The sequence below is a fragment of the Phoxinus phoxinus genome (assembly GCF_949152265.1).
Source record: "Phoxinus phoxinus genome assembly, chromosome: 15".
Classification (NCBI taxonomy): domain Eukaryota; kingdom Metazoa; phylum Chordata; class Actinopteri; order Cypriniformes; family Leuciscidae; genus Phoxinus; species Phoxinus phoxinus.
In genome coordinates, this window is record NC_136890.1 from 31,799,728 (window position 1) to 31,813,038 (window position 13,311).

General features: G+C 35.8%; 1 protein-coding gene across 2 annotated transcripts in view; it reads left to right on the forward strand.

Annotated features, from left to right (window-relative positions):
- The window catches only part of LOC307012056 (septin-2), a 35,504-nt gene that overhangs the window by 21,466 nt on the left and 727 nt on the right, over positions 1-13,311 (forward strand). Inside the window, exons 8-12 of one of the 2 annotated variants that reach the window (XM_079638293.1) lie at positions 6,215-6,316; positions 6,415-6,560; positions 8,035-8,118; positions 9,736-9,796; positions 12,406-13,311. The exon at positions 12,406-13,311 is cut by the window's right edge and continues 727 nt beyond it. In XM_079638293.1, coding sequence (XP_079494419.1) covers positions 6,215-6,316; positions 6,415-6,560; positions 8,035-8,118; positions 9,736-9,796; positions 12,406-12,474 — 462 coding nt within the window. In that variant the 3' untranslated portion in view covers positions 12,475-13,311. The remainder of the gene's footprint in view (positions 1-6,214; positions 6,317-6,414; positions 6,561-8,034; positions 8,119-9,735; positions 9,797-12,405) is intronic. The other variant, XM_079638294.1, reaches the window with a different exon arrangement.

The following is a 13,311-nucleotide window of genomic DNA, read 5'->3' on the forward strand; positions in this document are numbered from 1 at the left end:
ACAAACTTCACGGAAAGGAAACCGGGGCGGCATCCTGTTTGTTTTCTTTAATTTTTGATTCTGAGTGTACACAAATAAAATAGACCCTTTACAGTTTTAAACGTCTTACTCTTATATGTATGACCATAAATGACCGAGTATTGTTGTTTACACCACCACGACAAAGAGAAACTATATTTGATGAACAATAAAAACATTGGTAGCCAATCAGCATCCATCCGACTCTAAAGAGCTTGAGCATTTAAATCGACAACAAAACTGGTGTCACCTGGTGTGGACGCTAATATAGTTATCGTTCTTGGTGTAAACGTGCCTTTATATTTGCAGTTCAATGTAAACATAAGTAGCAAACAAGTAGATCTATAAAGACTAAACCAGTTAGTCAAGCTCACATCTTTATACTAGTTGTAAGTTCTTGTAAGCAACTTACATTGTAAAGCACAAAATGCCTTAATGCACATTAGTTGTTTGTAATAATGAGAATCATTTGGCATTGTGTCGTGTAAGTCTCACTACTAAAGTTCAGTGATGGAAATGGGAAGCCTCAGTGGAAAGGTGAAGTAGGCTCAGATGTGGGCTAATTGGCACTTTTTCTCCTTGCTTATTTTTCCGTTTTTTCTTGAAAATAAGCGAAATATTGAACTTTGCATTCTGTTTACTGCTTTGTGCTCAATGCACTAAAGGAGGCCGTACTGTACCAATTATTACTAAATGCCCCTCTTGCTAGTTGGAACAAACTGTAACTTGCACTACTGTCTGTTCAAAATAAATGAAAAGAAACCTAGCATTGGGGATTTGTTTTGCTTTTTTTTTCTGTTGTACCAAACTCATGTCGAACCGTGACCCCAAAACCAGGGTACGTACCGAACCATGACTTCTGTGTACCGTTACACCCCTACTTTATCGTTATCATTATAGTTATCATCCCTTGTGTAAACCAGCATTTAGACCAGTAGTGTATGCATTTTTTTCTTTAATTATATATGCATGCAACCAGATCTGATCTGTACCCGATCTCGAGGGAAAATCTGCATTTGTTGACAATGTACTTGCAGTTTGATTGAGCACATGGCTGAAGAGACCAACTCCAGCATCCAGCCCACACAAGCTTCACCCACTCGTACCCACAAATAGTCTTTCTCCGCAAACACATGGTCACGACTCATAATGCATCCTATGACAAACAAATTACAAGCATAATAGGTGAAACTCACTTCCCTTTTCAGTTCGGAGCCATGGAGAAACTCCCGTGCCATTGTTCCAGGCCAGACTCCAGTGCCTCTGCCAATCGCGTGGAGGTGCTGCCAATCCAAACACATTTAGCCTCAGAGAAAGACAGGGGGAGCTAATGATTGTGTTGAAGCCTGCGCCGATAACTTGCGTCAAGATTCTCGTGCTGGCAATAGATTGTGGAAAATCCTCGTTTCCATATAAAATGAAAAAAAGCTTTTATCATTGTGCCAGTGTGTGAAAGGTTCTTAATGTTTTGTTTAGGACATCATTTGTTTTATTTATTATAGATTTAATATTTTTTAGCTGGGAACGAAGACGCTACTTCTCAAAGAGGATTTTAGCATCCTGACAGATTGTTGTGCTTTTGGATGCTAACATTAACTGTCAGCACACTTTAAAAAGGTTGCATCTATAAATTCAACTCTTTTGATCATGTAAAACTGCAGTCATGAAAGAATTGCTTTTTGTACTTTTATTTTAATATTGGTCAAAATACTGTACACCAGTGTTATTTTATATTATATATTATATTATAGTTTTTATTTAATGTTGAATTAGCTTTTATTTTTTTTAATTAATTGTTGTAAAAATTTTAGTAATTTCCTTATGTGCTTTGTAACAATTAAAATTTTCATATTGAATCTAATATTTAAAAATGTTTTTGCAACTTTATTTAAGTTAACAAAACATGTTTTTAACTAGTTAAGTAGTTAACAATAATAAAACGCAGACTAATACTTGTGCACTATTCTATGCTTCGTGTCGGACAGTTCTTTGTCGTGCATTAAAATCGTTTAATAGTGTATTGTGTGTCATTTTGTAAGTAAGTAAAAAAAAATTATAGCACATTTAAATTCAGCTTCAGCAAAGATAACCGTTACTAATCCATAAATTAATCAAGAAAGGCTAAAGAGTAAAGATGTGTCTTAAGTCTAGATTTAAAAACATAAATAGATGGAGAACTCTTAATGTCAGGTGTGCAACTCCAAATCCTTTTACCTTTCGATTTAAATCGTGACCGTGGGACATGTAGGAGAGCTTTATTGGCAGATGTGAGGCACTTAGGAGTTCAAATATATAAGATCAGAGATGTAAGATTGGGCTTGTCAGTTAAGAGCTTTAAAAACAATCAGCAACAAGTTTAATTGAATTCTAAAAAAAGACAGGAATCCAGTGAAGAGAAGCTAAAATTTGAGTGATATGATCACGTTTTTTTGTTTTGCTGTTGCTCTAGTTAACGGTCTAGCTGCTGCTTTCTGAACCATCTGTAAATGTGCAAATGAAGATTGAGGAAGTCCATGGTATAAATAATTACAATAGTCCAGCTGTGATGTAATAAATGCATGAATAACTTTTTCCAAGTCTTGAAAGCAAAGTGTCGATTTAAGTCTAGAAATGATTCTCAATTGATAGTAGCTGTTTTTAACAAATGAGGTAATTTGTTTTCAAGACAAAGCTCAGTCAAAGTTAATTTCTAACATTTTGCATGTGATTTAGCATAGGGAGTGAGATTGTCTAAGTTACTTTCTATAGAGTGTCTGGTTTCGGAGGGACCAAAGATAATCACCTCAGTTTTCTCATTGTTAAGATGGAGTTATTTGCCATCCAGCATTTAATATCCTCAAGACAGTCCATGAGAGGCTGCAGAGAGTCTCTTGATTTTAATGAAAGGTGCATCTGAGAATCATCGGCATAGTATTTAAAATAAATGCTACATTTCCCAATTATATTACAGAGTGGAAATGTACAGATGAAAGAGTAATGGTCCCAGAATGGACCCTTGAGGAACCCCACAGGAGAGAAAAACTGGCCAGTAGCCACTGAGACTGTATCATATTTAGGATATGACTCAAACCAGAGTATTTCAATGCATGTCTGAAGGATATTGTCATCTACTGTGTCAAAAGCGGCGCTCAGATCCAGTACAATCCAAATTTAACCAGAATCAACTGCAAGTAACATATCATTCATCACTTTTAACAAAGCTGTGATAAGTTATAAAACCGAGTGAAATGGTTCAAGTACCTGAGTCAAATTTAAAAAACGGAAGTAACTGTGATAGGACAACTTTTTCCATAACTTTTTGAAAGAAAGGTAAATTTTGAAATAGGACTGTAAATATTCAAGCACTTTACATCAGCATTGGGCTTTTTAAGCATCGGCTGAACAACTGCATGCTTTAAAAACGCATGGGGAAGTGCCAGAGACTAAACGGGAATTAATTATTACTTGAATGCTAGAACCAGTAGTATCAATGTCAGAGGGAACAACATCGTGGGGTGAAGTTGTAGACTTCATCTGCATCACTAATTTCACTAAAGACACCGGCTGAAAACTATTCAAAGTAGAGTATTAGAGTGAGAAGGAATAAGGGAGGATCCGATCCCATCAATCTTTTCAATAAAAAACCTCAAAAATATCTCATATATCAAGACATGGTTCTACTTTACACTGTAAACCCGAATAAATTGGCAGACCTCAAAACATTTAAGGCAATCAATTGCCTCAAAACAATGAAACAGTTCAGTTTACTTAAAATATATCAGTTCTGTGAACTTGAAAGAAAAAGAAAGTGCTAAATACTCATAAAAGTTCATTTGACTGAACTAATTAGTTTAAGTTTGTCCTACTCAAATTTTGAGCGTTAGGGTTTACAGTGTATTAGAGATATCAGGATTATTGAATCTGGGGCAGTCTCTAGATTGAGTCTCCAACGAACTTCTATATTTAACGATCGTAAGTTATGATAGCATCAACACAATGTCTTCACTGCAGAATAAAAAAACACAGATAGGCAGGACGCCAACTGGTATTTAAAAGCTGACGGGACAGACGGGAAACCGATAAACACACTAACTTGCTGCCTGGGACGACTTTGGGTCAACTTAGCTGCTTATAAAATTGTCAAAATATGTCTGCTTTTCTTGTTTCAGTTTTTATATACGGCCATATCTTAACTTCCTTTCCTGTTCCTGTGCATAAAAGTCACTATTGTGCCATTTTTCTTTGTTCATTGTGAAGCGACGTGTTTATTTTCCCATTTGGAGGTCAAGTCATCCAAAAAAATTCAATTTCTCCATCTGTCCACACCCCAGATTTGGCCCGAATGGGAATGATGGACCCTTATAAATCTTGCACCCTTCTTCATTTTGTTGCTCACCACAGATTCTGTTTGATCAGAGGAAGCTTGTCTACAGTCATGTTCCCCACGGGCCCGACTGTGCCGTGTTTATTTGGACTCAGAACACGCAACAATGACACCCATGCAAACAATAACACACACGGTCCTGTCTCGCTGCGGTTCCTCGCTATGAAAACAGGACTAATCATAACAGGAGGGGTTTTCTGTAAAGACCAGCGGAGCAGGAGCTGCTCTCCCATTGAATCGCCGTCCCCGCTGAGATTACATGAAAGCACTTAGAATGTCAGGAAGAGGCTTCTGGTGGCGTTCTGGGCGTCATTGCGTAATGGCATTGTGAATGTGCTTCTTAGAAAAACAGCTTTGAAGTTAGAAAACACACCACAGGTGCTTCAGAAGTGCTATTTTTTTTTTATACAGGTGTAACTTGAAAAATTTGAATATAGTGCAAAAGTTCATTTATTTAAGTAATTCAACTTAAAAGGTGAAACTAGTATATTACATCGACTATATTAGTATATTTCAAGCCTTTATTTGTTATCATTTTCTTACAGCATATGAAAACCTTTTCACAATATTCTAATTTTAAATTTGGGGTTTTCATAAGCTGTAATCCATAATCATCAAAATTATAACAAATAAAGGCTTGAAATATCTCACTTTGCATGTAATGAGTCTATATAATATATTAGTTTCACCTTTTTAAGTTGAATTACTGAAATAAATGAACTTTTGCACTATATTCAAATTTTTCGAGTTTCATCTTTATAGTTTCTGTGTTTTTCAATCTCATATTCTCTTTATCAGTTTGAAACTGGGGGATATCTCCCACAATGCTTTGCATCGTAGTTTTCACAGGTTCAGTTTGGTGTAAGGTGAATATCTTGACGGATGTGTTCAGGTCATGGGGTAATTGGGGCAAGATCTGTTTCGGCCTGATTGTATCTGTTATCTGACTGGCTCTAAACTCCCTACGTGTGGATCCAGCAGTTCGTTTATGTTGAGTGATTCATACGATTCCTGTTTTCAGCATCAAAGAGTTTCCTCGGGTCTCTCTGAGAGCGTTCCAAATGACAACGTGCCGAGAGAACTTTGAAAGTTCAAGAAATAAACTAGGACTAGCATGCAATGATTTAGAAGAACAGTCAGAGCAATATATATATATAATTATTAATTTTTTTTTTTTTTTACAGAGTTTGGTCAAGACTTTTTTAATGCATTTTGTGTCCTTGCAAGAAAGCCACGTGTGTGTATTAATGTATATCATATGTTTTTGATTTTATTAATTTATTTGAATTTAATTAATTCTAATTGTAAATAATTATTTTAACTTAATGATTAACTTACAAGTATAATTAAGATGTATAATGTTATAACTATGATGTATATAAATTTACATAAAATAAGAATGTATTATTATTATGCATTTATTGAATTAATATTTGAAAGTAACACATAATATATATATATATATATATATATATATATATATATAGTTAATATAAAAAAACTTTTTAATTTAAAATGTACAAGTACTTAACATAACGTAGAGGTTTTTACCTTCTTTTTTTTAGAAATAAACTAAAAATCTATAATATAATTAGTGTGTGTGTGTGTGTGTGTGTGTGTGTGTGTGTGTGTGTGTGTGTGTGTGTGTGTGTGTGTGTGTGTGTGTGTGTAGTTAATGTTAAATAATAATTTAATAAAAAATATACAAGTATTAATATACTTATACTTATATACTTATAAATATACTTATACTTCAGCTAATTCAATTGCACTTGGTCCACAGACCTCTGAGCGTATAGGTTTATAGCTTTTAAAAGTTCTTATTTCGTGCAGATTTTGGATGAGATCAGTGAGCAAGGGATCCGAATCTACCAGCTTCCCGACGCTGATTCGGACGAAGACGAAGAATTCAAGGAACAGACACGTGTCCTAAAGGTCAGAGGTCAAAGTTTTTAAGTTCATTATCAGCTCTGTAACACTGCCCGACCACCCAAAGGCTTTGATTGAAGTTGAACGAGTGTGTTTGTGTGCAGGCCAGCATCCCGTTTGCCGTCATCGGCTCCAACCAGCTGATAGAGGTGAAGGGGAAGAAGATCCGTGGACGCTTGTACCCGTGGGGGGTGGTGGAGGTGGAAAACCCAGAGCACAATGATTTCCTCAAGCTGCGCACTATGCTGGTGTGAGTACACACACACACATTGAGATGTCTTAACCTCCTAAATATGAGAAGCGGAATAGTAAAAACTGAAAAGGTTAAACTGTTTACATGACCATTTCCACACTCTGAACCTTAGAGTCCAACAGAATGTTTTTGTTGCCGTACTTTTGAGACTCCTTGATGTAAATGAAACTCTTCACATGCCAAATGTGACCCTGGATCACAAAACCAGTCTCGAGTCGCACGGGTATATCTGTGGCAATAGCCAACAATACATTGTATGGGTCAAAATTATCGATTCTTTTTTTATGCCAAAAATCATTAGGATATTAAGTAAAGATCATGTTCCATGAAGAAGTTTTGTAAATTTCCTACCGTAAATATATAAAACATTTATTTTTGTGAGTGAATGCAGCACAATCGTGAACATAAATGCACGACTTTAAAGGAGATTTTCTCAATGTTTAGATTTTTTTGCTCCCTCAGATTCCAGATTTTCAAATAGTTGTATCTCGACCAAATAATGTCCTATACTAACAAACCATACATCAATGGAAAGATTATTTATTCAGCTTTTATGTGATGTATAAATCTAAATTAAAAAAAAAATTAAACATGTGACTGGTTTTGTGGTCCAGGGTCACAAATGAGTAACAAGGCTTACTTAACAATAAAGTGTTTGTGAAAACACTTAAGATAACAATGACAGGGTGATTCGTACTAAAATTTTCAATCCAAAAGTAAAAAAATTGTTTGCATAAAGAAAATTAAGCCAATTTTATGACCATTAAAATGTAAGCATTTTCTACGCACATTTCCACTCCAAATTCTCTTTAATGCAATGAATCTGTATGATTTATTTATTCTCAATGGTGATTCTCATCAGTCATGAGTCTCAATACTGTATTTTAATGAAAAATGAGTAAAACTTGACAATAAGATTTTATTTGTTGACATTCGTACTTCTACATTCATTAATCTTAGTAAATCTTGGTCATTTCTACGTTTACGAATACATTTCTAAAGTTGCATTTGTCAACATTTGTTAATGCACTGTGTATGCATGTACACGTTACCAAATGAGGCCTTAATGTAAAGTGTTACTGAAAAATAAATGCATTTAAATCGGCATAAAAAATAAAAGGTAGATCAACAGACCCCACAATGATGTACAAATACTTGAAATAATAATGTTTTAAGTAATAATATAAATTAGTGAATGGTTATTTTGCACTACATTATTGAGAAATTGAGGGAAATTTGATTTATTATTGTAAATATGTCTCAATGAAAAAAAAAACTCTAATTGTGGTAAAATAGGCTGTAATTTTTTTATGCAAAAATATAATTTCTTATTTCTTTGATTTTGGAGGATATATGTCCTGTGAGACATAATTTGGGTGACTGTTGGCTTGATTTCTCCATTTGTTCTGCAGCGCCCTCTGCTGACATAAATCTGTAAGCTTTGTGTGTGTGTGTTTCTGTCTCTGTGTAGAACTCACATGCAGGACCTGCAGGAGGTCACTCAAGATCTCCACTATGAGAACTTCCGTTCGGAGAGACTAAAGCGAGCTGGCAGGTAAGGCAAATCAACAAACACGATCACAGATTGCCAAGGGGTCATAAAGTGCCGTTTTCCTTGTTAATCACTGTTCTATCGACCCCTCCCCGCATAAATACACACATTTTAAAAGTTCATAACTGCTCAATTGAAAGATTTTACAGTTGAGACCTGATGATCAAACATTACTCAATCAATCACAAACTTGCTTATTTGATTGGTAAAATAGAAATAGTGCAGAACCTCAAAGGGATGGCTCGGAGTAATTTCAACTGTAGGGTCCTTTACACCATGACCTCGAGCCAAACACCCCCCAGAAGCTTTTTTCCCCTTGGTCGAACATTATTAAAGTTAGAGATTATTTCGAGATATCAGCCGAATGGTTTAGTGCAGGCGCTAATGGATCCAAGGTTGTATCTCATAAATTACTCCACTAATAATACCCAGAATAACTTCTACATTGGTACAAATATGTTCTGTACTCATAAAACGAGGCATTGTAAAGTTTGTAAGTACATCAGGAGTTGATTTAAATAACACTTGCCTGATGGCTTATGCTACTGCTAACCCGGACGTCGAGGTCACTTCTGTGATTTGGGAAAAGCCCGTAAAAGTCCTGGCAGAAAGCGGAGCATAAGGATGTAGTAGTGTTTTTTTTTTTGTGTTTTTTTGAAGTGTTGACAACTTAATAATTGTTGCAAACTGGTACTACCAACAAAATATTAGTGCATTCCTGGAACTGGGCGTCGCTACACTACATCCTTATGCTCCGCTTTCTGCCAGGACTTTTACGGGCTTTTCCCAAATCACAGAAGTGACCTCGACGTCCGGGTTAGCGGTAGCATAAGCCATCAGGCAAGTGTTGTTTAAATCAACTCCTGATGTACTTACACACTTTCCAATGCCTCGTTTTATGAGTACAGAATCTATTTGTACCAACGTCGAAGTTTGGTGCCATCCCGGGCATTATTAGTGCGGTAATTTACGAGATACTAACTTGGATCCATTAGCGCCTGCACTAAACCATTCGGCTGATATCTCTAAATAAGCTCGAACTTTAATAATATTCCACCAAGGGGAAAAAAAGCTTCTGGGGGGTGTTTGGCTCGAGGTCATGGTGCAAAGAACCCTAGGTTGAAATTACTCCGAACCATCCCTTTAAATATGTCTGAAGCAATTTTCCTTATTTTAAATTTGTCCAAATCCTACAAATTAGACTGTCTGACCCTACTGATCCCCACTACGTGTGAACGGAGTTTGCACATTTCCATGGTTAATAGGACTCTATATACTTAATCTAATGTCTCCTGAATTGATAGCAATCATTTTTTTTCTTCTTCTAAGAACAAAATGTAAGCTGTCAGTGAAACGGGCTTAACTTGTGATGCACCGTTTGGTTTTGTCAGAGCTGCACGCTTTCATTGACTTTCCCAGTTTACTTCTCACATTAATAGTATTTAGAGCTCCTAACTTAATAAATAAGCTGTGCTACTATGTGGAATGATTACCTCAAAATGTAAATCTGTGTGCAGGTGCAAGATACATCATCTAAATTAGTGATGTACTCATTTTTGCTCAGTGTTGGCATGCAAGGGATTTGAGTGAATATATTTGTGCTGAAACCATGTGTTCTAGCAGGGCGGATGAGGAAGAAGTGATGGACAAAGACCAGATCCTCCTGGAGAAGGATGCTGAGGTAAGTCACCCACACACACACATATGCATATCATTTTGACGATCGGTTCAAACTCGGTATAATAATATCTAATATATCACTATATATTAAGATTTTGTCATTTTTTTGAAAAAACGTCTCTTCTGCTCACCAAGGCTGATGTAAAATATACACAGTAATATTGTGAAATATTTGTTCAATTTAAAATAACTGCTTTCTATTTATTATAAAATGTAATTTATTCCTGTGATCAAAGCTGAATTTTCAGCATCATTACTCCAGTCTTCAGTGTCACATGATCCTTCAGAAATCATTCTAAATATATTCATTTCTTACTGGCCCTAAACTTTTGAATGGTTGAATGGTATCTAATATATATTTGATGTCTCTCATTATGGATGTGTTGTGGTTTTGGAGCCAACACCATATCGTGCTTAATTTGTTTGTGATACTCTGGCCTATGGGAATGTATATCCCAGTCAGGTGCGGATGCAATCAGTGCAGTTTATAAACATGCATGTCTGCACAGGAAATGACATTAACTTCCTGCAGGACAGAACATAGAGGATGTACACTTAGTTACAATGTAAAGTGTGTGTGTGTGTGTGTACTTGTACAACTATCTTTGTGAGGACCAGTTTGAGTTTTAGACCATTGGAGTGAGGACAAAGAGAGACATTTTGGCCGGTCCTCACTTTCTGAGACCCCTATTAAGGCCTTTATTTGAGGGTTTGAGGGTCAAGACTTGGTTTTAGGGATAAGGTTATAATTAGGGTAAGGGTTCGGGTTAGGCACTTAGTTGAGATGGGTAAGGTTTGGGTAAACTGCTAGAGATTACTTTGTGTCAATGAATGTCCTCATAAAGATCGATGTACAAGTGCGTGTGTGTAAGGGATAGTTCACCCAAAATATGAAAATTAGCCCATGATTTACTCACCCTGAAGCCATCCTAGGTGTATATGACATTCTTCTTTCAGACGAATACAATCGGGGTTATGTTAAAAAATGTCCTGGCTCTTCCAAGCTTTATAATGGCAGTGAATGGGTTTTTGACTTTGGAAGTCCATTAAAGTGAATCCATCCATGATATAAGTACTCCACACGGCTCTGCGGGGGTTAATAAAGACCTTCTGAAGTGAAGCGATGCGTTCGTGTGAAACAAAAATAATCGGTAACACTTTACAATAAGGTTCATTTATTAAACATTAGTTAATGTATTAACTAACATGAACTAACAATGAGCGATACATTTGTTACAGTATTTATTAATCTTTGTTAATGTTAGTTAATATGAATAAAGCTGTTCATTGTTAGTTCATGTTAGTTCACAGTGCATTAACTCATGTTAACAAGATTTTAATAAAGTATTAGTAAATGTTGAAGTTAACATTAACAAAGATGAATAAATGCTGTATAAGTGCAGTTCATTATTTGTTAATGTTAACTAATGTAGTTAACTAATGTTAACTAATGAACCTTATTGTAAAGTGTTACCAAATAATCATATTTAAAACTTTATCCACTAAAAATAACTAGCTTCCGGCAGACGGCCGTACGCATCGATTTACGCCAAAAGAGTGACACTTGGACTTGATGCACAACGTAATGACGAACGCGGTTGCCCGGCGCTGTTTGTTTGAACTGCGAGAGGAGTCAATTACCATCATTATGTTGTGCGTCAAGTTCAAGGGTTACTCTTTTGGCGTAAATCATTTTTGGGTGAACTATCCCGTTAACCTCGCACAAAGATAGTAAAACCTGAATTCTGGGAAGCAGCCAAAAGCCCCCAAAAAGGAAACAGATTAATAAACATGCTAAATAAAGTTTTAATTAATATGTAAAAGTGCAAAAGTGAGCGTTAGGTTTAAGGGACAGAAAATAGCATTAGCTTAGTATAAAAATGGAAAGACTGCACCAAGATACAACAAACACAAGTGTGTTTTAAGCAACATCTTCATCAGTGATGTATTTAGAGGAGCAGTTGTGTATAGTTTGTTCTATAATTATCATGTTTGTAGTGATTAGACCTTAATTGGAGTGCTGTGTAATTGTGTTTATGTTTCACTGTGTTTGTGTACATGCCAGTCTACATGAGGTGTAACGATGTTAGATGTTGTGCTGGAAAGTGTGAAAATACACAAACGCACACTTCTGATTGGAAATTTAGCTGGAAATAATATGTTCTCTATTGCACCAGATGAAATGTTATATTATAGACACACACACACACACACACACACACATATATATATATATATATACACTACTGTTCAAAAGTTTGGGGTCGGTAAGATTTTTTAATGTTTTTGAAAGAAGTCTCTTCTGCTCACCCGTGTTGCATTTATTTAGGGGGGAAAGAAAAATACTGTAAAAACAGAAATATTGTGAAATATCATTACAATTTAAACCAACAGTTTTCTATTTGAATATATTGTAAAATGTAATTTATTCCTGTGATCATTTTTCAAAGCTGAATTTTCAGCATCATTGCTCTTCAGTGCCAGATCCTTCAGAAATCATTCTAATATGATGATTTGCTCAGGAAACTTTTGTACTTATTAATTATTTTTACAGGTATTAATTTGTTTATATATGTTTTATATACATATCTGCTTTTTCTTCTTTTGCAGCTGAGACGCATGCAGCAGATGATCGCTCAGATGCAAGCTCAGATGAAGTTTAAACAGGGAGACGACTAAGTGTGTGTGTGTGTGTGTGCGTGTGTGTGTGTGTGCGTGTGTGTTGTGGGAACAGGAAGTGCCATCTGACTGGAGGTTGCATTTATCCTACCCTTTTCTAAACACTATTTTCCTGTCTTATCCCTCATGTTTATCAGATTAATGGAACATAATGTTAATGATGCCTAATTAATGTAACCAATCACTATTGCAACTCCGCCCATATGAATAACCTCGACACTGAAACCAACGGTCCATTATAATGTCGTTTAATCAAGTCTTTGTCCAATCCGGTTAGATGCTGTTAATAATTTATATCATGATTTGACTGACAATGTTCAGCATATGTTCATCTGTATATTGATCAGGGTTTGTGATCAGCTCAGCTGTATTTAGACCCCGAGGGCCGGATGTTTTTCTGTGCCAAAACACTCTTTTTAAGCTGCTTGGCTCGTACCAGTCATGTTTTTCATGCATCAGACTGGCATACGTTTACCAGATAACCTCGTCGATACTTTATAGAGTGCTTGTGGATAAATAGGATGCAATAAGAGGATTATGTACTTGTAGATGCACCTGGTCAAGTTTACAGTTTTATCAAATGGACAGGTTCATAATCATGATGCATTAACAGACATGAATTAATTTCTGAGTTTGTTTTAAAATGTTTGTGTGTTTAAAAAAAAAAAGGTGGTCGTGTGCTTAGCACTACATTCTTGATGGAGAAACACAGACTGAGATGCATGCAAAATTTCATCACAAAAAGTATCATCACTATCAAAGAAAATGATCTTTCTCTTAAATGCATTTAAATCTCTTGTGTTGGTTCAAGCTGTGCACCGGGCAGCGTTTCCCTCT